The 26044-nt window shown below is 45.0% G+C and overlaps 1 protein-coding gene across 1 annotated transcript; it reads right to left on the reverse strand.

Annotated features, from left to right (window-relative positions):
- Positions 1–4287: 4287 nt before the first annotated feature.
- Positions 4288–24378, reverse strand: ap4b1 (adaptor related protein complex 4 subunit beta 1). The gene is made up of 9 exons (XM_038820049.1): positions 23943–24378; positions 20082–20212; positions 16912–17059; positions 16287–16783; positions 12806–12889; positions 12623–12726; positions 11946–12153; positions 9005–9283; positions 4288–6933 (listed from the first exon to the last, which is right to left on the reverse strand). Exons 1-9 carry the CDS (start codon positions 24278–24280, stop codon positions 6473–6475), a joined length of 2250 nt encoding a protein of 749 aa, XP_038675977.1. The 5' UTR covers positions 24281–24378; the 3' UTR covers positions 4288–6472.
- Positions 24379–26044: the final 1666 nt, after the last annotated feature.

The following is a 26044-nucleotide window of genomic DNA, read 5'->3' on the forward strand; positions in this document are numbered from 1 at the left end:
AGGCAACGTTAGAGGTGGAAATAGGCCCTATTAGTGATGGTATAAAAATGAGGTTGAAAGTTTACCTCGGGGTCAAATGTAACACCAAGGCTGCAAACAGACTGGCTTAATTGGAGACTGTTGTCAGGAAGAGGAATGGAGTCAGTGACAAGGGAAGAGTTCGGTGCCGGGACTGAAAACAATGGCTTTGGTCTTCCCAATATTTAGGAGGAAATTTCTCTTTATCCAGAACTGGATGCTGCATAACCAGTCTGATAATTTCGCAACAGTGGAGGAGTTGAGAGAGTTGGTGATGAAGTAGAGCTGAGTGTCTTCAGTATACATGTGAAAACTAACACAGTGATTTCAGATGATGTCGCTGAAGGGCAGGGTATAGGCAAGAAAAACAAGGAGTTCAGGGATAGATGCTTGGGGGACACCAGAGGTAACATCGTGGAAGCAGGAGAAGCCAATGGCAAGTGGTTCTCTGCCTTTGATTAGCTAGCTAGGAATGGAAGCTGGCAAGAGCAGTCCTACCCAGTTTTTAAAATTAAATTTAGAGGACCTAATTCTTTTTCTCCCCCCCCCAATTAAGGGGCAATTTTAGCATGGCCAATCCATCTACCTACACATCTTTGGGTTGTGGGGGTGAGACCCACGTAGATATGGGGAGAGATCCACGTAGACATGGGGAGAATGTGCAAACTCTACACGGACAGTGACCCGGGGCCGGGATCAAACCCGGGTTTTCAGCACCACGAGGCAGCAGGGCTCACCACTGTGCCACCATGTCATCCCTACCTACCCAGTTACACAACAGTGGAGTGATGCTGGAGAAGACGGTGCAGAAAATCATGCTTATAGGCTGCAAACTGGTCGAGATGGAGCAGGAGTAAATGTTTACTTATCAGTCACCAAGGTTGTTATTTGTGACTTTGATAGAGCTGTTCTGGTACTGTGGCAGGAGCGGAAATCAGATTAGAGGGATTCAAATATGGAGTTCCGGGAAAGATGGGAACGGTTATGGGAAGTGACAAGTCCATCGACAAAAGCAAGTTCCTTCGCGCTATTATGTTGACACTTTGGGTCAGGGTTCAGGCTGTGCATTTGAACCAAGAAACTAATTGTAATTGAACTGCTCTGTTATGATGTAGGCCACTTAACAGCCTTGTTTTTAAGCAGACTGGAAATCTTTAAAGTGGGCATTAAAAGTTAGATGAATTGGCCATGGTAATATTGTCCACAGTTGTAGGTAGGATTACATGGATAGGTGCGAGGGATAGGTAGGGTGCTCAATTGGAGCAAGGGCCGCCACAGGCTCGATTGGCCGAATGACCTCTTTCTGCACTGTAGGGATTCTATGATTCTAACTATCGCATACACCTGCCTACTCAATTCCAGTTCTGACTTGATAAAAACATGGGATCCTAGATGCAGAATGCTGGATTTTTAAAAAAGAATCCCTACAGTGCAGAAGGAGGCCATTCAGCTCATCGAGTCTGCACCGACCCTTTGAAAGCCCACCCTACCTCGGCCCAATCATCCACCCTATTCCTGCAACCCCACCCCAAGGGGTAATTTTGAATGGCTAATCCATTTATTTGCACAGCTTTGAACTGTGAGGGGGAAACTAGAACACCTGCAGGAAACCCACCCAGACACGAGAAAAACGTGCAAACTCCTCACAGTCACCCAATGTCGGAATCAAACCCGGGTTCCTTGGGTTGTGAAGCAGCAGTGCTAACCATGGTGCCACCCAAGTGTTCAGACATTTATTTAATTTTCATATCAATTCCACTTCTCAAAATCCAATCCAGTCCTTGTTCATCATCACAACTGCAAGAATCCCTGAACAATGATCAGCAGTGAAAACATGGATTATTTTCTTCTCCTTAAACCTAGAGGCACAGACACCAGTTGACCTATTGGGGTTACCCCTGTTGCTGTTTAATAACAGTTCTCAGCTTCTCAATGGGTAAACGTACAGGATGAACTTTGCCCTTCAAAGACCATTTAGTCAACAGTGAGGCTCTTTAAGGCTGGCCATTCAACCAGATGAAATGCTTTATTTGCCCAACTTTCTCTTTTTGAGAACCTTTTCTGCGATATAGGGACAAGCCACTATCTAGCACCTAGTCTAAATGACAAATGTTTAGGGAGAGAGGCTGGGCAGGAGTTTCAATTTAAGTATCTCACACCCTGACGCACCTTCCCTCTCAATTAAAATCAGACTGGTTCCCTAACAAGTTGAAAATGTTCAATCTCATATTCATATCTCACCCCTCCCTGGCAAGCAACGGGAAGGTCAGGGTCCTGAATTCGCACAGCCCGAAGTTGCTCAGCAAAGCGATCACCCAGTCTGCGTTTGGTCTCTCCGATATAGAGACCACCACATTGGGAGCAGCAAATGCAATAGACCAGATTGAAAAGGTGCAAATGAAATGCTGCTTAACCTGGAAATAGTGTTTTGGGCCTGGGATGTTAAGCATGGAAGAGGTAAAGGGGCAGGTGTTGCACCTTCTGCGATTGCATGGGAAGGTGCCATGGGTGATGGGAGAGGTGTTGGGTATGGTGGAGGAGGGGACTGGAATATCTCGGAGGAAACGGTCTGTGCGAAATGCTGACAGAGGGAGTGAAGGTAAGATAGGGTTTGGTGGTGGCATCACGCTGAAGTTGGCGAAAATGGCGGAGAATTATGCTTTGTATACAGAGGCTGGTGGGGTGAAATGTGAGAACGATGGGGACTCTCTCCTTGTTCTGGGAGGGAGGGGTGGGGGTGAGGGTAGTGGCGCGGGAGATGGACTGTGTCAACAACTGTAGGTGGGAAATCACGGTTGAGGAAGAAGGAACACATTTTCAAACACATTTTCGAAGCACCGTTTTGGAAAGTGGCATCATCGGAACAAGTGTGATGGAGGTGAAGGAGCTGAGAGAAAGGGATGGTGTCTTTACAGGGTGTAGGGTGCGAAGAGTTGTAGTCCAGAGAGCTGTGGGAGTCAGTGGGTTTGTAGTGGATATTAGTAGATAGTCTATTGCCGGAAATGAAGACAGCTCAAGGAAAGGACGGGATGTTTGCTATGTGTTGGATTAAGTACTATTCTATGATTAGGGAAGCATCCTTTATCTTTTTCTGAAGCTATTTTCAATGAACAATATCCAGATAGTGGGCGATATAGATACAAGAGAGAGAAAAAGTGGACATTTGAGTTTGTGACTGCTGCCAGTTTATATCAACATGTAGTTAAAATTGACAATGTCAACCATTCGTTCCCGAGGGGTGCCTGGACTGTTGACAAATTAGAGTAAGAGGTCAGACTGCAGTCATATCTGGGCTGAATCTAATGTCTTCTCAAAATTCTAAACTCAATCTGACTTTTTAAAAAAAAAACCGAAGCTGGACCTGAAGCTTTACATATTACCAAAGAAATTAAATTATATATTATAATGGTTTGATAACAAATAGAAAAATACACCCATTTATCAATATTAAAATTGGAGACACTTGGGTTACAACCTAAATGAAAACTGTACCTCAAAAACAATCAGAATGCTTGGTTACTTGCTACAACTCTCCATCGCCACCTATTGGTAAGTAAACACTCAGTGTTTCAAATGTCACAATCTGCTTACAGATGCAAAACAAAGCTAACATGCTGTGTTGCTCTCATCTGAAGTTTGAAATTAACATGCACATTCTAATCTGCAATGACCAGATAACAACTTAATCGTCTTTCTTCGAGCCATAAATTATTCCCTTACAAAAGGAGCTCTGTGACGTTTTGCTTTTCAGTTCTGAGGAAAAGACTTGTGCCCAGAGCATTACATTTCCATTTCTCATTCCACAAGTTGATACACCAGCTGTGCCATTCTGGCAATTTTAATTCCACATTTCCAAGTAAAGGATCCAGTGATGCAATCTTATTGGATTACAAATTTTGACTATGCCACCTTAATGCGGCTTCTCATAATCAATTGAAATGAAAAATGAAATGAAAATCGTTTATTGTCACGAGTAGGCTTCAAATGAAGTTACTGTGAAAAGCCCCTAGTCGCCACATTCCGGTGCCTGTCCAGGGAGGTAGGTATGGGAATCAAACCGTGCTGCTGGCCTGCTTGGTCTGCTTTAAAAGCCAGCGATTTAGCTGAGTGAGCTAAACCAGCCCCGTGCAATTTCCCCAGCCAAATTGCAAAGTTTAATTGGAAGTCGGGGCAGGTCACTCGTCTCTTCACCAGAAGGGACCCTAAAACTTAAATCAGCTCTTCCTGTGTTCCTTCCTGTTCCTGCAATTAAACAAAATAAAGTAGACACAAATTTCAGAGTGTTTACTGAGGCACTTCTAGCAAATCAATTCTTAGTCAACTAACTTTCCAACCCCACCTGAAAAACGATTAAAATTCCAGATGATCTTTGGTAGCTCCTTGGGTGGCTTTGTAGCAAAATGCATGACTCAGTCATTCCTTCTGTAAATAATGGTATCGGAAAGATCACACATACACCTTTCCAGTAAAATCCTTATCCAAACTTTGGGTAAAGGATTCACAATTCTCCACTCCCCGCAGCTGCTTTCACTGCAGAATCAGTTTATATAAATGGTTACTGGGACTCTACCTGAATAAGCATACATCCAACGCCACTGTGTCGAATGGGTGGCTCTTAAAGACTCTTGGTAGGACAACTTTGTCTCAGATGGTAAAAGTGCCAGCACTGTTCATGGGTCATATCAAAGACAGCCTTTTGGTGTGGCTTGCAACGGGTGCTTCCGACAATGAAAAGTGCCAATGATCCATGAAGCTAAATGGCGTCCAGTAGATTGGACTAGCGCAAGGTTTATAGACAGGGACTTTGGCAGAGGTACAAACAGCAAATGCATATCCTGGTCTCTCCACACCAGGTAGTCTGCAACCAGATCACTCCTGAATTGCTGAACAGCATCTACTGCAAAAAGCTGCATAATGCAAGATGAATACAAAGCACATATCTGTACACAGAGTGCAGCCCCAATACTATCGCTATTGGTCCAACTAAATTCTGATCTAATTTAAATGTAAAGATTGGCCACAATGAACAAGCTCTAATTCCTATATAAGGAATCTGACATACCAGCAAACACTAGCTCAATACTGATTAAACCTGGAACTATTTCCATTTAGCTGGAGAAAAAAGGGGAAAGTCTCTTTAAAATATAATTCAGCATAATAACTGTTAACTAAGCAGTTTGTTTTCAACTCCCCTCCAATAACATAGAACACAGCTGGTTCAAGTATTACTTCAGACAAGGAGTTCTAGGGTGGGGACTGTGGAAGACATTACAGCGAAGTTCAACTCTGTCCTCGCACAATGACCCAAAGACCTGCCAGAATGGTTGCAGGATAGTGATCATGGACAGGCACCCCTGACCTAGGAGCAATGAGTCCAGTTGTTGTCCCTGTACAAACCGAGGATCAAACTGGCATATCATGAGTTTGCCCTATGTGGAGTCATGCATTTAGCTACAAAGCCACGCAAGGAGCTGCCGAAGAACATCTGTACAAGCGGAGTTCTAATGCCAGTTTAGCAACAGTACTCTCATCTCCAAGTCAGAGGGTTGAAAATATAAGCCTTGTATCGAGCATAGACTCTTCTGTGCAGCAATAATGATGTACTGTATTGTTGAAGATGCCATATTTTGTAAGAGATATTAAACAGAGCAAGGTTGCCTGTTTAGGTGGATGTAAAAAGTCCCATGATACTATTCAAAGAGCAAAAGGGTACACCTGATATCCAGGCAAACATTCATCCATCAACCAGCCTCACTAATTCAGATTAAGTAACCACGAATCTTACCTGCTGTTCGCTTGCAAAACTTTGACGTTTTATTTTCCTTTGTAAAATGAGTTAGTCAAAAATAGTGCTTTGGAACATCAAGTGAAAGGCGGCTCAGAAATGAACATATCAGCTCCTCAGAGGAAGTTTTTTGCACCTCAGTTGCTCATGCACAGAGGCAGCACGGTGACGCAGTGGTTAGCACTGCAGTCCCACGGCGCCGAGGACCCTAGTTTGATCCCGGCCTGGGTCACTGTCTGTGCGGAGTTTGCACATTCTCCCCGTGTTTGTGTGGGTCTCACTCTCACAACCCAAAGATGTGCAGGGTAGGTGGGTGACCACACTCAGTTGCTCCTTAATTGGAAAAAATGAATTGGGTACTCTAAATTTATCAAATACAAAGTTGCACTTGCACACTCCTAATAACACGAGTTCCTTGGACTAAACCCACTTAGACCTTTGAACAAAGTATTTACTGGTCTTGTTATTAATTAGCTTCTATCAATTAGTTTCACCAATGTGTCTTGTACCGCAAAAATAAAATTGTATTTATAAAATGAAAACATTTTAAGACTATTTTACAAGATTAATCACTTCTGCAGTTCCAGCCAGACAGGCAAACACTGAAATTATTCTACTCCAGCAATATCGTACAGCATTATTAATAACAAAAGAGGAATTGGTTGTTTCTCAGTTCGGAGAGCATTCTTCTCCTTCAGCTACTGAAATGTATTCAACGTCTAACCTTTTATCCAAGGCCTGTATTATGGACTTAACAACAGTAGTGAAATTGTTGAGCAGCTCTTCGCTGCTATTCTCCTGCTTAATGGTAACCTGTATGTCCCCTTTGTCTTTTGCAATAAACAGCTCAATTAAAAACAGTGACCCAGTCTCATTCCTGGCAAACAGATAGGCCTTCCAGAGTTGTGCTCCTCTTCGGCTAATTGCAACAGACTGGATATGAACAAACTGGAAAGCAGATTGGATGGCATCAGGGCATGGGTCTTTGTGCCAGTCCAGGGTCACAACTTTAGCAGCTTCCAGACGGTTCCAGTGCTCTTCAAACTGCTCTGCCGACAGGTGGGCACTGGTCTTCAAACGGACTGATCCAGAGTCCAGGACCATCTCTTCCCTTTGTTCTGGGTTTGTGCCTTGGTAGAAATGAAAACAGAAAAATTTATATAGCAAACAAAAAGCAAAATCAATACAAAAGAACAGGCAGACCATATGAAACAAAGCCCATTACTGGAGAAGGAAATCTTTTTTCTCGCCTATTCTGAAGGGAGTTCTAGGAGCTCTTCGGTACCTTGCCAAAGTAGATGTTTCCCATCGTGTGCCTGGGCAGAATTTGTCAGAAGGGTATTCAGCAATAGAGGCCATCACAACAAAGTCCATCCTCACCTGAAGTCTGCACCCAAGCACTTTTCCAACAGGAGTCAGTGGATAACGATCAGCCTATTTTTAATTTTTTAAACAATGTTTCCAATTAAGGGGCAATTTAGCGTGGCCAATCCACCTACCCTGCACATCTTTGGGTTGTGGGGGTGAGACGCATGCAGACACGGGGAGAATGTGCGAACTCCACACGGACAGTGACCCAGGGCTGGGATCGAACCCGGTCCTTGTCGCTGTGAGGTAGCAGTGCTAACCATTGCACCACCCGTGATCAGTATATTTGTTGCCCTCCTTAGCGCAGTTTAGCATCCAGTGTTTTGTCCCAACTGAGATCAGTTAACTAAGCACAAACAAACCAAATCTGGGACATTCCAGTCTATACTGCTTAACATTACACAGATGCCACCACTCCCCACTTGAATTTTGGAATATTGGACATTTACAACTTTTAAACAAGGCACTTTCTCTTACTGCAAATGTGACTCGTCAAATATTCTGCGCAGAACCAGCAGAATGTATTAAAAGGTGCACAGCGCTTTGGGATCATTAATACTTCAGAGAACCATGCCATTGTTGCAGAGTTCTCCGGCTCTGGGTTATTGTCTGTGTGGAGTTTGCACATTCTTCCCGTGTTTGTGTGGGTTTCACCCCCACAACCAAGATGTGCAGGCGAGGCGGATTGGGCATGCTAAATTGCCCCTTAATTGGAAAAAATGAATTGGGTACTCTAAATTTAAAAAAACTGTTACTGAGTTCCGATGGCATATGAGCAGCACAAAAACACTTCAGGCAGGTATGCCAAAGTGTCTGCACAAAAGCCATAGATAAAACCTAAAACTACATCTGATTCACATTAAGTACTGATCAGAGTGAAGCAGTTTGTAAAAGGCTTCCCCTACAGCAATTCTTCATATATAGGAGCACCAGGCAAAACACACTCATCAGTCCCTCAGACAATCACTTGTCAATGAATATATCAGTTTCAGTGCAGCAGTTTAGTATGAGATCCAATGTATACTGATGGTCAACATTAAACAATAAGGGCAGCACGGTGGCGCAGTGGGTAGCACTGCAGCCTCACAGCGCTGAGGTCCCAGGTTCGATCCCGGCTCTGGGTCACTGTCCGTGTGGAGTTTACACATTCTCCCCGTGTCTGCGTGGGTTTCGCCCCCACAACCCAAAGATGTGCAGGGTAGGTGGATTGGCCACGCTAAATTGCCCCTTAATTGGAAAAATGAATTGGGTATTCTAAAATTAAAAAAAAAAAAACATTAAACAATAAACCTTACTCAAAATTATACAGGGATTTGTGTAGCGAACAGAGAATGACTGCAATGACTGGTGAGATTACTCGGACTGGTTTATATGTTCTAACAATTAATGTACTGCTAAACTGATTTTAAATTTCATACCTGGAGCAAATATTTCTAAAATGAACTTGAAACAGGTGATACCAGTCTAAGAACTTTCATTTACAAATAACCCCTCAAATGAAAGATATTGACAATACGCCACTGAGTAGAAGATAGTGGATGGCCTGAAATCACAGTCCCAAGAGATGGAACTTGAAGAGCTTTAGATGGCAGGAAGAAAAATGGGAAGGCAACGTGATGATAGGAGAGAGATCCAAAGGGCAGGGCACCATGAGTGGAGGAGCGGTCACTGCTGGTGGAATTGGTAATAACCCAATGTCAGAAATAGAAGGCCTGAGGGACAGGGTCATGCAAACAGATAAACACAACTCTGATGCATGGGTGACATGCCATAATAAAGGAAGTTGATTTGTAAGCAAATCTGGCTTAAATCAAAATTGTATTAACTCCTTACCCGTCTCATCTAACTTCACTGCTGACAACTGCAGGATTTCTAAGGAGTCCCCTTTCTGTGCTGTTAAGCGATCCCATTGTTCTTGACCATAGATTGGTATCAATGTGTTAAAGTCTTTGGCCCAGGCATTGACTGTCTCATTGGCTTGACCACTAATTATATCCAAAGATGGATCTGATCTCGGTCCACAGATCACCCGCTTGACCTCTTCGACTCCTTGCTGAAGCAGTCGGTAATACAGCAATCCACGATCACGCACAGCCATATCCAGCTCTTCCTCTGTCAAAAAAAAAATTAATAAATGTCCGAGATGAGAATAGAAACACATATCGTAGGTAATCTTAGAAAACCAGCAGCTGATTGGTAAATACACTAACTGAGCCATAAATCCAATGAATTGTCAGATATGATAACCAGCTGCATTTAAATAGTCGATCGAAGACATTCAGTAAAAATATGCATGTGAAAGTCTAGTAAGAAACAACACTGGCTATAATATCATTAAGTCATCAATTGTTGTATATGCTGACATATGCCGGTTTTAGCTACTTGGCTAGATAGCCGAGTTGTGGTGCAGAGTGACGCCAGCAGCCCAGGTTCAATTCCTGTACCGACTGAGGTTATTCATGAATGTCCTGCCTTCTCAACATTGCCCTTCACCTGAGGTGCGGTGATCCTCAGGTTAAATCACCCTAGTTAGTTCTCCCCCTCAAAGGGAAAAGCAGCCTCTGGTCATCTGGGATATGGTGCCTTTACGTTATGCTGATATTAAAACAATCTCGAATGCCAAGTGCTGGAAAATCGCTGGCATCTACGGATGAAGCAAAGGTTCATTGAGGTTATCCAGCGAGTAGCTGAACTACACAGACTAAAGCAACTCCCTATTTGATTGCCAATGTGAAGGGTTTGCGGTCGTCAAGATGCAATTGTAGCATCCCCATCTCTACATCTCGAGATGGGGATGCTGCAATTAAGCTCTGTATAATAAAGGGCAATAGAATCAGTCAGGATGTACGCAGATCAGGTTTTGGCTGTGAAGCTTCTACGTTTGAATAGGCCATCAATATTCATATTTTGAGCAAGGTACTGGAGGGTGACAAGTAACTGTGCAGCTAAAGAAGGGGGTCAATAGTTTCTAGAGGGTAAAGGAGAAAATCAGCAGGGAGGTAGAAAGCTACAAATTTGAAAAACAGCGAAGGGCAGATTCTCCGGCTGCGTTGTGCTCTCGCTTGAGCGTAATGCGGCCGGAGAATGCAGGGAAAGCCCTCCAGTGAGCCTCCCGAAAGGCTTCGTGCCTCCCTATTTACGACCTACCTGCGCAGGATTCAATGTCTTCCTTTGATTCACCGACCTCCCCAGGGAGGCTGCAGTCAAGCACCGATTAGTGCTGGTCCAAACAAACGTGCAAGAGGCAGGAGCTCCCAGGCCATCAGAGACACCTGGGTGGTCAGACTAAGTTCAGGTGGCCCCCTGGTCCTCCTCCTTGAATGTGCTGGCACTTTAACACTGCCATCCTGGCACTGCCAAAGTGCCTGGATGGCACAGTCAAGCCAGCAGGAGCACTGCCCGAGTGCCAGAGTGCAGTGCAAGGGTGCCCAGGTGTCAGTGTGGCACTGCCAAGGGCCGGGGGTCCATGCCCATAAAATGAGGGTGCAGTTTGAAAGATGGGGAAGTGCAGGGCAGGTAAGTAGGAGTATCCGGGAGGTTGGGTGGGTGATGGTTGGGGGTCCTAGAAGGGAGGGGCTGTGGGGTAGTGTCCGTGTGCGTGTGTGTGTGTGTGTGTGGGGGGACATTGCCCATGGATGGGAGGTGTGGGGGATGCACGAGCTCACTTAGAAATCAGGGCACCCTTTCAAAATGGCAGCCCGATCTCGGAGTTCAGCTCCCAGTGCGAAAAAAAATTCGAAGTCTGGGCTAAACCGGTGAGAAATTCCCCAGGGCCCAAAAAAAGTGACTAAGAGTCATTGAATAGCGGTGGGGAACTCACTGTGGAAAAACCCGCCACAAATTAACTTCGAAATTTTTGGGGAGAATCGCGCCCAACGTGTCAACAGGAATGACTATGGAAATTATAGCTTGAAATTCGTAGGAACCTAGTGTAGGCTTTGCTCATTCTGAATAACATTCCAAGATCTATCAGGAAAGCTTTAGCTTTATGTTCTTCAGTTACCTCAAAGGCTAACCAGGTTCACAACTTCCACTCTGCACTGAACTCTTTTTTGGGAACTAAGAACTAATTTCCATTGGTGAGGTGGTGTGACAGGCCAGAGAAGATAGACTTGAAATTCATTTTTTAAACTAAGCAGTAACAAAGATTTCCTTACTGTGTAACTATGTTTTTACATCAACAGTGAGAGGAGTACTGTGAATCAGGCGCTCTTATGCTATACAGCCCTTTTAAATACCATGAAATGACAAAAGATAGCTCACTCATCACTTCATCCTTTGCCTCATGTGTAGTTGCTGCTCATCACAAAGTACAGACTCATCGAACATGAACTTGCCAATAATGTAGAGCCACACATCAACGCCTCCGCATCAAGGATCTCACATTTTCTAAACAGTAGCTCCTATTCCTCCCCCCCAGTACAGGCTCCACTACAACAGAGTCTCAAAGAAACATGGCTGCAAGTAACAAAAGACACCAATTTGTAACTGCCATCCAACACAATCGCACAACAATGAAGTGAAACTGCTGCAGAGTTGTATACTTGAAGTTATTTCCCACTGCAACCACCTTACAGAATCTTTAACTTACCCTGCCCAAGACCCGTTCACATATTGACCAAAGTCCATCAATGCCAGGCAACTATGGGACCAAACACTAAGCAAGAATCATGGCCTTTAGGACAGGAAGGGAGGAAGGCATATTCCTCCTCTCCCCTTTATCTCTCCCACCCCCCAACTACCCCAAAACCCAGAGCATTCACACAATCCATACCGATAACATAATAAAGCAGTCTGCCCAACATGTCTTGACATTCAGCTGGACGGCTCAGGAACAGGCGCACCATCGCTGTGAGCAGCTCCAGCTTCACTATTGCAGAGGTCTCCATTTTCAAACTGTCCACAAACTCCTCCAAGATGTAAGGAGCATTGGGAACTTGCTCTCCATGCATCCCGAGAAGCCAGATAAGGGCCTGTTTCCCCTGGTTGAGGAGGGGAGGGGTGGAGGGAAGAACAGAGAGGACGCTTTAGTTAATTTGTTTAGAAACAAACCTTCCCTAAAGCTTAACTTTAAATCCTGCAAGTCTCCAAGGGCTAGGTTTTTCTGTAGCAATCCGTTCAAACGCCATTCAATTTTTTCTTTGCCTCCTCAGTGTATCGGTAAGCTATAGATCATGGGGGTAACCCAATCTAGGTCTTGTCTGATATCCACGTGAATTCTAAAAGGGTAGTGAACAGCAGTGGAAATCTTGGCTCAGTGTTTCCCTTTGGGCCATAGGCTTTACCCCAGCCTGGGGACAACAAGATCAAATGCATTAACCTGGCTGAGATTAGCTAAGGTTTGAACTTGGGACATTTCAGGTCTGCATGGTTCAGTACTTACGCAAAAGCTAAAAGCCTATGCAGGCCAAAATTAAAACATAATTTGCTATTACATCCCCGTTAGCCTACCTCACTGTCTTGAATGTTCTCCTCGCAGCCTGGTAGTGCCTGACATACAGTCACCGTACACTGGGGACACAGCCATACAAGGTCACGAAAAGTTTGAATGACAGCTGAAAACAGAGAGAGAGATAAGTTTAATGCCGATAAATTGGGCAGATATTGATGGCGAAAACTGGAACAGCATTATACCTGAAGTAATATGTTCCTGCTTGAGGCCCAGAAGCCCTGTCAAAATGACCACACACCTTTCACTGTATGTCCGTGCAATTCGACCTGAGAAAGAGAACATAAAATTAAACTGTTGGGAGAAGTTCCCTGTACCATTCTTCAGAACATTCCTTTCCATATTAACCCAAAAGCCCCATCTACAGCATTTGTGCCACCTGTCTGAAGTTCTCTTTTAGTTAACAGGTTGATGGCTAAAATAAACTTAAGTTCTGTCGCTGGTTAGGCCAGTGAATAATTCAATCAATCATCACAGAATCCCTGCAATGTAGAAAGAGGCCATTTGGCCCATCAAGTCTGCACCGACCCTCTGAAAGAGCACCCTACCTAGATCAACTTCCCCACCCTTCCCCATAACTCCACCTAACCCTGGACACTAAGGGACAATTTGCATCATGGCCAATCTACCTAACTTACACATCTTTGGACTGTGGGAGGAAATCGGACCATCCATAGAAAATCCACGCAGACGTGGGGAGAACTTGCAAATTCCACACAGCTCTAGAGAAATAAGAATTTCCAACTTTGATCCCCAGACTCTGCAAAGTTAGCTGATCTCAACTAGCTGGCCTTGGAAAGGGTCTGGAGGAGGTTCACAAGAATGATCCCTGGAATGAACAACTTGTCGAATGAGGAACGGTTGAGGACTCTGGGTCTGTACTCGTTGGGAGTTTAGAAGGATGAAGGGGATCTTACTGAAACTTACAGGATACTGCAAGGCCTGGATAGAGTGGACGTGGAGAGGGTGTTTCCACTTGTAGGAAAAACTAGAAGCAGAGGACACAATCTCAGATTAAAGGGACAATTCTTTAAAACAGAGATAAGGAGAAATTTCTTCAGCCAGAGGGTGGTGAATCTGTGGAACGCTTTGCCGTAGAAGGCTTTGGAGGCCAAATCACTGAGTGTCTTTAAGACAGAGATAGATAGGTTCTTGATTAATAAGAGGATCGGGGTTATGGGGAGAAGGCAGGATAATGAGGTGAGAAAAATATCAGCCATGATTGAATGGCGGAGCAGACTCGATGGGTCGAGTGGCCTAATTCTGCTCCTATATCTTATGGTCAATAGGGCTGCTAAAACTGTCCCAAATATCTATAAAATAGAGAGAGAAATTAAAAAGGCCAGAGCTCCAGACCCAGTATCTCCAGTTGGAGATAAGGGTGCAAAATCGCATCAGTTTTTGTGAGGGGGAAGGAGTGGGGTTGTTTGGGGGGGGGGCGACCTCAATAGAAAATGGAATCCTTTGATGGGGTTAGGGCAGATTATTAGAGTAATGAAACAAAAGTGTGCAAAAATAAACATGCAAAAAGTGCCCCAATATAGCAATGAGAAGGAATCCAGTGCAGTTAATAATGTATTACTTCACCTGCTGTGGTACTAACCTAGGTAGTCAGAGGATGCAAAAAGTGTGACTATGAGAATAAGGGAAGCAATCAAGTTGCGCAACAAAGAATCATGGAATTGGTCCTTAGTTTCCTCAGGAGCTGCGGGAAAAAACTGGAGAGAATTGCACTTTTCAACCTGGAGGCGAAACCTTTTTTTAAATTCATGGGATGTGTGCATATTGCCAATCCCTAACTGTCCTTGCAATGATTGGAGGCCTGTTCTGCTATTTCAGAGGGCATTTAAGAGTCTAGTACATCGCTGTGGATCTGGAGTCACACTTAGGCCATAAGGATGATAGGTTTCCTTCTCCAAAGGACAATAGTGAACCAAATGGCTTTTTACGACAATCAACCAATGGTTTCATAGTCCTCATTAGACTTAAAAAAATAAATAAAATTAGAGTACCCAATTCATTTTTCCAATTAAGGGGCAATTTAGCGTGCCCAATCCACCTACCCTGCACATCTTTGGGTTGTGGTGGCGAAGCCCAGGGAGAATGTGCAAACTCCACATGGACAGTGACCCAGAGCCGGGATCGAACCTGGGACCTCATCAGACTTTTGATTCCAGATTTTAAAAAATTGAATTCAAGTTGGAACCCAGATCCCAGGGTATTACCATGGGTCTCTGGTTTGCTAGTCCGGTGACAATACCACTATGCGCTCTGCCTTCCCATTAAAGGAGTGCATCTTATAGCAATTCTAAGATAGCTAATGGCATAGAAAAAGTATTTTAAAAAAATTAAAGACTATGAACAATAAATTTAGGATTGATGCCAGGGCTGGAGTGCTCAATCCAGTAGTGGATGCAAAAGCCTGGAATTATTTAAGTCATAATTCAATATTGCAATGAGGAGAGTTGTAGGTTGCACCTCCATTGATGGGCTAAATTGTCTTCCTGAACTATAATGATCTTGCAATGCCAGTCACCTCCAGATTTAAAAAACAATTCCCCAAATTTACAGTGCAACTTAGAGACTTTGTTATCAAATTAATACATTTCACTCAAGAAACTGAACTCCACCATTAACTTCAGTGTTAATGTAGGCCTACTTGTGACAATAAAGATTATTATATTTTGCACATTAGCAGATGAATGAGGACTATAAATCAGAGCATTGTATTTACACAGGAGTGGCAGTATCAAGTTCTCCTGTGGTGGCACTGTTGAATGAATATAGATAGCTCAGTAGCACCACCAGCAGGAACCTAACGGTACAAATGCCAATGAGGTTACGTGCTACTTAGTTGACAAACGTGAGATTTCTCTGGCAGTTGAGAAAAATGCCTGCAAGGATGGCACAGTGGTAGTGGTTAGCACGGCTGCCTCACAGTGCCAGGGACCCAGGTTCAAATTCGGCCTCGGGTGACTGCCTGTGTGGAGTTTACACATTCTCCCAGTGTCTCCCTGGGTTTCCTCCGGGATTCCAAAGGTGTGCAGGTTAGGTGGATTGGCCATACTAAATTGCCCCCTAGGGTGCAGTCGCTGGAATAGGTCGAGGGATTGGGCCTAGGCAGGGTGGTCTTTCAAAGAGTCAGTACAGACTGCATGGACTGAATGGCCGCCTTCTGCACGGTAGGCATTCTATTGAAGGGTGGAGAGTCTGTTGGTGGTTACCATTTGAGAAGTCACAGGGATGCAGTGGCATGTCCCTGCAATCCAGCTGCTGGGAAACTGGCTGGAGCATTTTTCATGATCAGGACCTCCGAGTCGCAGGTTTCTGCACCAACATCAGATGGTGTTTCCTGGGAAAACCTAGGTGCCACCAGAACCAGGTGAACATGCTCATGTCAAAAATAGAGCATGTTACGGCCTCTACCCACCCCCCTCAACCCAGTGCTGTGGCACAGTAGTGGGGCCGCACCTGTGAATAAATACAACGCAGTGTTGTCAATGCAGATTTGTCCCATTACTGTTTTAAATAAACAAAAGAAAACCTTGCTTTTTACCTCAATACAAAATGGGGGTAGTATTTGAATGTTTTTAGGGAAGTATCTGAGGGGTCTAGAGAACAGCAGGACCAGATTAAAAGATGTGAAAATAAAGAAATGGATGATACCTATATTTAAAATGGCCATCTGGGCGAGCTCTACAGAAACATCTGTGCAGTAGGTCTGAAGCTCTTCAAGTATCTGCTGGACATTCTCATCATTCACCAGGTCCCTCAGAATTTCCATCTTCTGGTATTTGATGTAATTCGGATCAGAGTACGTGCAGAAGAACTTCTTGTAATGCCCACTGAAGTGCCCAGGCAAGCTACGAAGGATCTCACGTGTGTGACACAAGCCCAGGAAACACAGCTCATGGCATTCAGAGGTGCAGATCGCCAGCAGAGGCCCTTTAACCCGTTCCAGAATGTCCATCTGCACGTTGGGGAAGTCTTCAGACAGGATGAGGAAAAGTTTGGTGGCCGCCATGACAACATTAGGCTGACCGCTCTTGAGAAAACTATCGAGTAAATTCAGAATAGTGAACACTTCATCTTCAGTTCGGGTCTTGTAGCGAACCAAGAACGCTAGCACCTCACTCTGCCCCCAGTGATCCAAGTCTTTCATTCTAAATAAATAAATAAATAAAAGTATACAATAAAGGGCAAAAAGCATAAAACCAGCACCATACTGGGCAGCAAAGTTGTATTTTTCTGCACACATTTAAAATATGACAAGGCAACAAATTGAACCAACCTGTTCAAAAGGTGATGTGCGATTGGTTTGTTAATAACGACACCCCCTTCATGTTTCAAGATTTCCTCCAACGCTCTCAAGCAGTTCACCATAACAATGGGATCCAAGTCACGCAGCATGGCGTAGAGCTCATTTACCACTGTCCCATCTGTGGGGAAACAGGTACACAATCTACACAGCAATTCCAAATCTCTTCACTCTTCAGATTTCTAAGATTCCTAACAAACACAGCTAGTTCAGCAGGAAATTATATGCTATGGTCTAATGCAGGCTTTGAATGAAATTCCCCCTCCTCCATGCTTTGACTTCGAAGGCCCACTGCGTATTCCTGCAATATCCTCCAGCCCCTTAACCCTCCGACTCCTCTAACTGGAGTCTCCTCAGTTTTAATCACTGCAGCATTGGCAGCTGTGTCTTCAGTTGGTTAACGCACTAAACTCTGAAATTCCCGCCCTAAATCCCTCTGCCTCCCCACCTTGTTTTCCTCCTTTAAGACAGTGCATCTCAAACTATCTGATGTGGCCGACCGGCAGTTTTTTTTTTTCAATGTGCCAGGGACCGGTGAGCGAAACAAGCCAATCCAGGATTACTGTCTCTTTCTTTTCTGGAAACACTCCAAGTACCGGCAGACGATGGCTCGCGTACCGGCACCGGTATGCGTACCACACTTTGAGAAGCACTGCTTTAAGACACTTTCAAACCTAGCTGTGTGACCAGGCTATTGTCATAGCATTAATAGCTCCTTATGCTCCTCAGTGTCAAATTATATGATCACAAGTTCATCACAGTTACAACTATGGGAGGTATTCAAAAAAGAATTTGGTCGGACACAAGACCTGTACATATCCCTTACAGGACAAGAATTCTACACATGTAATGAAATAACCCTGGGAAGGGAAAATATAAAACTAAACTGTGCAAAAGTAAAGAACAGTAGAGATGCTGTGGATTGGGAAGATGTGTAATACAAAGGAAGTGACAAAAGCTGACAACTTGCAGAAGGTTTTTCATATATTAAGAGAAGGTAGGTGACTAAGTGCAATACACACATGAAACTAGAAAAACAAAGGGAGGCACTAATTAGATTCAATACACGCAAGGAAGAACAATGGAGAAGCTAATGAGATTAGAGCTGGACACATCACCAACAGGGCAGCACATTGGGTCGCCCCGTTGTCTTACGTCAGGGAGCTGGGTACAAAGCCGTCCTTGGGTGTCTGTGTGGAGTTTGCACGTTCTCTGCGTGTCTGCATGAGTTTCATTTGGGTGCTCTGATTTCCTCCCATAGTCCATAGATATACAAGTTAGGTGTATTGGCCATGCAAAATTGCCCCATAGTGTCCAAAGGTTAGATGCAGTCATGGAGATATGGCGGGGGAGTGGGACTATGTGGGGTGATCTTTCGAAGGGTCCGTGCAGACTCAATGTTCCAAACGGTCTCCTTCTGCATTGCAGGAATTCTGATCTATTCACCTGATGAATATTGATGATGGGTTAGTTATGATCTTCAAAAACTCTTCAGACATTTCCCCCAGGATTGGAAAAGTGCCAATGTCACCCCACTGTTTAAGAAGAATAGAGATAAACCAGGAAATTTCAGGGCTATTAGTCTGATGGTAGTTGTGGGGAAGTTGATAGATTCTGTTTTTCAGATAGCGTTATTGAACATTTCAAAAAATATGAGCTGTTTGAGAGCAAGGATGAAGTTTAAAAGGGAAGTCATGTCTAACAAACTTAGCTGACTTTTTGAGGATGTAACAAAGATGTATAAAACACTTGTTAGGCCACAGCTGTGTGCAATTCTGGTCGCCACACTATAGGAAGAATGTGATTGCACTAAACAGGGTGCAGAGGAGGTTCACCAGGCTGTTGCCTGGGCTGGAGTGTTTCAGCTACGAAGAGAGGCTGGTTAGGCTGGGGTTGTTTTCCTTAAAGCTATGAAGGCTGATTGAGGTGCACAGAATTATGAGGGCTATAAATAGGGTAGATAGAAAGGAACTTTTCCCTTTAGTGGAGGGGTCAATAACCCACAATGGGGGGGGGGGGGGGGGGGGGGGGTGTTGGGATCTGAAACTTACTGCTTGCAAGGGTGGTAGAAGCAAGAACCTTCACAACATTTAAAAAGCATTTACATGAGCACTTCAAATGCCATAGCAAACAAGGCTAAAGGCCAATTGCTGGAAAATGGGATTAGTAGATAGGTGCTTGATGGCTGGCGTGGACACGGTGCTGCAAACATTCTATGATTCTAAAGATAGATAAGGGAGTGGCAATGGAGGTTACTTCTATAAACTTCCAAAAGGCATTTGATAAGGTTCCATATAACAGACTGTCAAGACCAATAAGATCCCATGCAATTGGAGGCAACCTGTTGATGTTAGGTCAACTGAAGAATTTTAAAATGAAATTTTGGTGTTAGGCAAAGGTATTAAGGGTTACAAACCAAGGCAGGTAGGGAACTAGCCACAATGGCCAATCAGCCATGATACCACCGAATAGCAAAATAAACTCAAGGAGTTGAATGGCCTACCCCAGGTTTTATATTTGCCAGTTGCTATCTTGGTTACTGATTAACTTTACTCACATCAGGGAATCATGCTCAAAACCCTTCTGGCCCGAATGACTGAAGAGCTATTTTTGGATCACCAGTTCATGTTACACCTCCTGATTTCACCAAAAGGAATAATAATAATCTTTATTGTCACAAGTAGGCTGACATTAACACTGCAAAGAAATTACTGAGAAAATCCCTTAATCGCCACATTCCGGTGCCAGTTTGGGTACACAGAGGAAGAATTCAGAATGTCCAAATTATCAAACAGCACGTGTTTCGGGAGTTGTGGGAGAAAACCGGAGCACCCGGAGGAAATCGATGCAGACACAGAGAGAACATACAGACTCCAGACAGACGGTGACCAAAGCCAGGAATCGAATCTGGGACCCTGAAGCTGTGAAGCAATAGTGCTATCCACTGTGCTACCATGCTGCCCACTTGCAGTGTACAGCCAATCTGAGCTGCCCCCATGTAATTACAAAAAAAATCAAACAATAAGACCATGTGCTTGCAGATCTGAAATAATCGAACATACTGCATCTTCCCAAAGAACACTGTAAAATACATTAATAAAAAGGAACAGTTGATAAACTTAATAAAAAGTTTTTGTATTTACCAACTTCTGTATCTCCTTGAAAAGTCTGCATTTTAGCACATCCCAGGACTGCTGCTCGTCTGACATAGGAAGCTTTATCTCTCAATCCGTTCAGTACTGGTTGTTGAATGTATTCGCTTATACCAGGCATTCTAAACAAACACAGAGATCACTCACTCAGACTCTCAACAATCCTGAATAGGAGGAGGCCATTCAGGCCCAAAGTTGTGCTGACATTCAATTAGATCATGACTGATCTACTTTGCATTAATTTTAAATACATTGCATCTTTGGAGATTTCATAGCAACTGGAACAGCATGGGTAAAGAACATGTCTGCAGTCCCACTAGTAGACAAGGAAAATCATTCCCTATTTAATGTGCAACACACACACACTCCAATTAAAATTCCGTTCCAGGGTACCTCTCACAATCTCAGGACCTGGAATCCATAAAACCACAGAATTCCTACAGTGCAGAAGTAGGCCATTCGGCCCTTCAGGTCTGCACCAACCTTCCGAAAGAGCACCCTATCTAGGTCCACTCCCCTGCCCTCTCCCCGTAACCTTACCTAACCGGCACATCCCTGGACACTAAGAGACAATTTAGCATGGCCAATCCACCTAACCTATACATCTTCTCACTGTGGTAGGAAACTGGAGCACCCGGAAGAAACCCACGCAGATATGGGGAGAAAGTGCAAACTCCACATACAGTCACCAAGGCCAGAATTGAATCCGGGGTGCTGATGCTGTGAAGCAGCAGTGCTAACCATTGTGCCATCCCAAACCATTTTGAAGTTAATGAACTACTTTGCTGGAAGTCTTAAAGCGCATCAAGGTAGCTTTAGGGACCTGATGAAATGTATCCCAGGACGTTGTGGGAGGCTAGGGAGGAAACTGGGGGTCTCCTAGCAGAGATATTTGAATCGTTGACAGCCACAGGCGAGGTACCTGAAGATTGGAGGGTAGCAAATGTTGTGGTTTTGTTTTAAGAAGGGCTGCAAGAAAAAGCCTGGGAATTACAGACCAGTGAGCCTAGCGTCTGTGGTGCGCAAGTTGTTAGAAGGTATTCTGAGAGACAGGATCTACAGGCATTTAGAGAGGCAAGGACTGATTAGGGACCGTTTGCCTGGCTTTGTGAGTGGACAATTATGTTTCATGAATTTAATTGAGTTTTTTGAAGGGATAACCAAGAAGGTGGATGAGGGCAGTGCAGTCGACGTTGTCTACATGGACTTTAGCAAGGCCTTTGACAAGGTACCTCATGGTAGGTTGTTGCATAAGGTTAAATCTCATGGGATGCAGGGTAAGGTAGCCAATTGGATATAAAACTGGCTGAGCTACTGAAGACAAAACTGGCTGGACGACAGAAGACTTTGTGGTTGTGGAGGGTTGTTTTTCAAACTGGAGGCCTGTGACCAGCGGTGTGCCTCAGGGAGCAGCGCTGAGTCCACTGTTATTTGTTATTTATATTAATGATTGGATGAGAATTTAGGAGGCATGGTTAGCAAGTTTGCAGATGACACCAAGATTGGTGGCAAGTAGGCAGTGAAGAAGGTTATCTAGGATTGCAATGTGATTTTGATCAATTGGGCCAGTGGGCTGAAGAATGGCAGAGGGTTTAATTTAGATAAATGTGAGGTGATGCATTTTGGTAGACTGAATAGGGGCAGGACCTACTCAGTTAATGGTAGGGTGTTTACAAAAAAAACTACATTTAGAGTACTCAATTATTTTTTTCCAATTAAGAGACAATTTAGCATGGCCATTCCACTTAACCTGCACATCTTCGGTTGTCGGGGTGAAACCCACAGACACGGGAAGAATGTGCAAACTCCATACAGACAGCGACAGTGCCGGGATCGAACCCGGGTCTTCAGAGCTGTAGGCAGCAGTGCTAACCACTACGCTACCATGCCACCCTAATGGTAGGGTGTTGGGGAGAGTTATAGAACAAAGAGATCTAGGAGTACAGGTTCATTGCTCCTTGAAAGTGGAGTCACAGGGGGACATGGTGGTGAAGAAGGTATTCAGCATGCTTGGTTTCATTGGTCAGAACATGAATTCAGGAGTTGGGACGTCTTGCTGAAGTTGTTGAACAAGACATTAGTAAGGCCACACTTGGAATACTGTGTGCAGTTATGGTCACCCTATTATAGAAAGGATATTAAACTAGAAAGAGTGCAAAAAGATTTACTAGGATACTACCGGCACTTGATTATAAGGAGAGGCTGGATAAACTGGGACTTTTACCCTGGCGGGAGGTTTAGGGGTGATCTTGTAGAGGTCTATAAAATAATATGGGGCATAGATATAGTCAACATTTTTTCCCAAAGGTAAGGGAGTCTAAAACGAGAGGGCATAGGTTTACTGTGAGGAAAGGAGAGATACAAAAGGGTCCAGAGGGCAGTTTTTTCACACAGAGGGTTGTGAGTGTCTGGAACAGGCTACCAAAAGCAGTAGTTGAGGCCGATTAAATGCTTTTTAAAAGACAAGATTGTGAGTGTTATATGGGAAAGATGGGTAAAGAGGGATATGGGCCAAATGCTGGCAATTGGGACTAGCTTAGTGGTAAAAACTGGGCACCATGGACAAGTTGAGCCAAAGGGCCTGCTTTCATGCTGTAAACCTCTATGACTGACCCTACTGCCACTTTTTCAATACAGAAAACATAGCAGCTGCTTTGCGCACAGCTTGTTCCCACAAACAGTAACGCGACAGTGGTTAGATAATCTCTTTTTGTTGGGGCTAATTTAGCTCAGCTGGCTGGACAGCTGGTTTGCAGTACAGTGCGAGGCCAACAGCACGGGTTAAATTCCTGTCCAACTGAGGTCATTCATGAAGGCCTTCTCAACCTTGCCCCTCGACTGAGGTATGGTAATCCTCCAGTTAAATCTCCACTAATCAGCTCCCTGAAAGGGGAAAGCAGCCGATGGTCATCTGGGACAATGGCGACTTTAATCTGTTTTTAGGATGCTGATAAATGAGTAAATATTGAATAAGCGAAGAGAGCTTCCCTGCTCCTCTGAAATGTTCTCTTAAATAGAGTTCTCTTTAATATCGCATCCACAAGACATCTTTGACTGCACAGCTCTCCTTGAGGACTGCAACAGAGTACCAGCCTCAAGGTTTTGGCTTTGGATTGGGACTTGAACCCAGACGTTTTGGGTCCAGAGTGTTAAGTGGGACTCATGGCTGATACTCAAATAGGGCTGCTAACTCTAAATAAACGTATTCCTGGAGGTTACATCAGGTCATACACCCATACTCCAGCCAACATGTCTATTCTTGTGACAAACTGTGCATTCCTATGCCACCTCAAAAGCAAAGATTTATGACTCAACTGGGTAATACTTGACTGTCAACTGAACAGTATTTTTCTTCTCCATTCCCAGATATTACAAATATTGAAAAAGGGAAATGCTCAAAGGAAATGATTCATAGAATCACTAAAGTGCAGAAGGCAGCAATTCGGTCCATTGACTCTGCACTGACCCCTGAAGGACACCCCACCAAGGCCTAATCCCTACCCCATCACATCACCTACCTTTGGCCACAGAGCAGCAATTTTAGCATTGCCAATCCACCTAACCTGCTCTTCTTTGGACTGTGGGAGGAAACCAGAACACCTGGAGAAAACCCACGCAAACACACAGAGAACATGCAAATTCCACACAGTCACCCAAGGCCGGAATTGAACCCGGGACCCTGCCGCTGTGAGGCAGCAGTGCTAACCACTGTGCCGCCAAAACAATCTTTTAAAAATGTTTTTACTCCAGGGTTGCAGACAGCAGAGTCCTCGAGATTGATTTTCGATTCCTGGCGGCTCCAGACCAGCCCTAGGGGGGCTGACAACCCAATTACTCAAGATGTCAACAGACCTGAGGCTGCACATGCTCCGGAGAGCCAGGCCCCTGACCATGGGGTTGGGGTCAGTGCAGTCCTTCCGCAGTGTGTTGATGGCCAGAAGGGCCAGGTTGGGTTTCAGGGCAGCGTAGGTGCACATGTACAAATAGACCAGCTTCTTCTGGACGATGTCCACGGTGGCGCTGGCCTTCACCATCTCCATGAAGAGCGCCGAGACATCCAAGCCCTGGCTCATGAAGCGGATCACCTTCAGCACCACATTCCGGTAGCGGAGCCGGTCGGCCTGGACATTGGGGTTGGACAGGCTCCGCCTCAGCTCCTTCACCGTCTCCTCGGAGCCATAGTACGGCATGGTTTGCCCCACACACACCCTATCCCCGGGCTCAGAGCGGAGCAAGGCCCAGTTTGGAATCCGCTGTCCCGTCCCAGCCCCAACAACGCACGCCGCCGAATCCTCCAATCCCATTGGTCCGCCGGTCAGTAAAGCCGACCCCAATTGGTCATTAGAAAAAGAATCAACGAGTACGCGATGCAGCCAAGAGTGAATCCACTGCCTTCACCGCCCCCTCCTGGTTAGAGATGAAATTTCACCCCCCCAGAAATTAACTCCGTTAAGCGCACTGTTGCTGTTTTCCGACAGTATTTTGTTTCATTATATTTGTGTTGTTACCACACCTCCTTCGACCATTTTCTTTTAGCAGTGGGATGGCCAATGAGATAGGTGCCCCCACCAGTGACTTTACACCATTCTAAAAAGGACCTTGAAGCTCCATCGAAGCTATCCCTACAGTGTAGTAGGAGGCCATTTGGCCCATCGAGTCTACCCCAACCTCTGAAAGACCCCACTACCCCACCCTGTAACCCCATAACCCCAACTAATCGTTGGACACTACGGGCAATTTAGCATGACCAATCCACTTAATCTGCACATTTTTGGATGAGGAGAGGAAACTGGAGCACCCGGAGGAAATCCAAACATGGGGAGAACGTACAAAGTCCAGAGTCATCTAAGCCCGGAATCGAACCCAGGTCCCTGGTGTTGTGAGGCAGCAGTGCCAGCCACTGTGCTGCCCTGTGCAGCACACTGGGCAGCACAGTGGCTGGCACTGCTGCCTCACAACGCCAGGGACCTGGGTTCGATTCCGGGCTTAGATGACTCTGGACTTTGTACGTTCTCCCCATGTTTGGATTTCCTCCGGGTGCTCCAGTTTCCTCTCCTCATCCAAAAATGTGCAGATTAAGCGCATCACCTCCATACTCCCGGAACGCCTTGACCCACTTCAATTCGCATACCGTCGCAACCGGTCCACATCAGACGCCATTTCCCTGGCCCTACACTCATCCCTAGAGCATCTCGAAAACAAGGACTCCTACATCAGACTCCTATTTATTGACTACAGCTCCGCCTTCAACACCATAATCCCAGCCAAGCTCATATCAAAGCTCCAAAACCTAGGACTTGGCTCTCCACTCTGCAACTGGATCCTTGACTTTCTGACCAACAGACCACAGTCAGTAAGAATGAACACCAACACCTCCTCCACAATAGTCCTCAATACCGGTGCCCCGCAAGGCTGCGTACTTAGCCCCCTACTCTACTCCCTGTACACACAAGACTGCATGGCAAAACTTAGTTCCAACTCCATCTACAAGTTTGCTGACAATACGACCATAGTGGGCCGGATCTCGAATAACGACGAGTCCGAATACAGGAGGGAAATAGAGAACCTAGTGGAGTGGTGCAGCGACAACAATCTCTCCCTTAATGCCAGCAAAACTAAAGAGCTGGTCATCGACTTCAGGAAGCAAAGTACTGTGCACACCCCTGTCAGCATCAACGGAGCCGAGGTAGAGATGGTGAGCAGTTTCAAATTCCTAGGGGTGCACATCACCAAAAATCTATCCTGGTCCACTCATGTCGACGCTATCACCAAGAAAGCACAACAGCGCCTTTACTTCCTCAGGAAACTAAGGAAATTCGGCATGTCCACATTAACCCTTACCAACTTTTACAGATGCATTATAGAGAGCATCCTATCGGGCTGCATCACAGCCTGGTATGGCAACTGCTCGGCCCAGGACCGCAAGGAACTTCAGAGAGTCGTGAATACTGCCC

This window comes from Scyliorhinus canicula, chromosome 15, assembly GCF_902713615.1.
Source record: "Scyliorhinus canicula chromosome 15, sScyCan1.1, whole genome shotgun sequence".
Classification (NCBI taxonomy): domain Eukaryota; kingdom Metazoa; phylum Chordata; class Chondrichthyes; order Carcharhiniformes; family Scyliorhinidae; genus Scyliorhinus; species Scyliorhinus canicula.

What these genes read in the sequence shown, in the direction of transcription:
- ap4b1 (XM_038820049.1), bottom strand. Translation starts at nt 24,280, where the DNA reads ATGCCGTACTATGGCTCCGAGGAGACGGTGAAGGAGCTGAGGCGGAGC. An exon ending in GCACATCACCTTTTGAACAG is followed by an intron (nt 16,784 to 16,911) that starts GTTGGTTCAATT and finishes TTATTTATTTAG; the next exon opens with AATGAAAGACTTGGATCACT. An exon ending in GATGGCCATTTTAAATATAG is followed by an intron (nt 12,890 to 16,286) that starts GTATCATCCATT and finishes TCTCTTTCTCAG; the next exon opens with GTCGAATTGCACGGACATAC.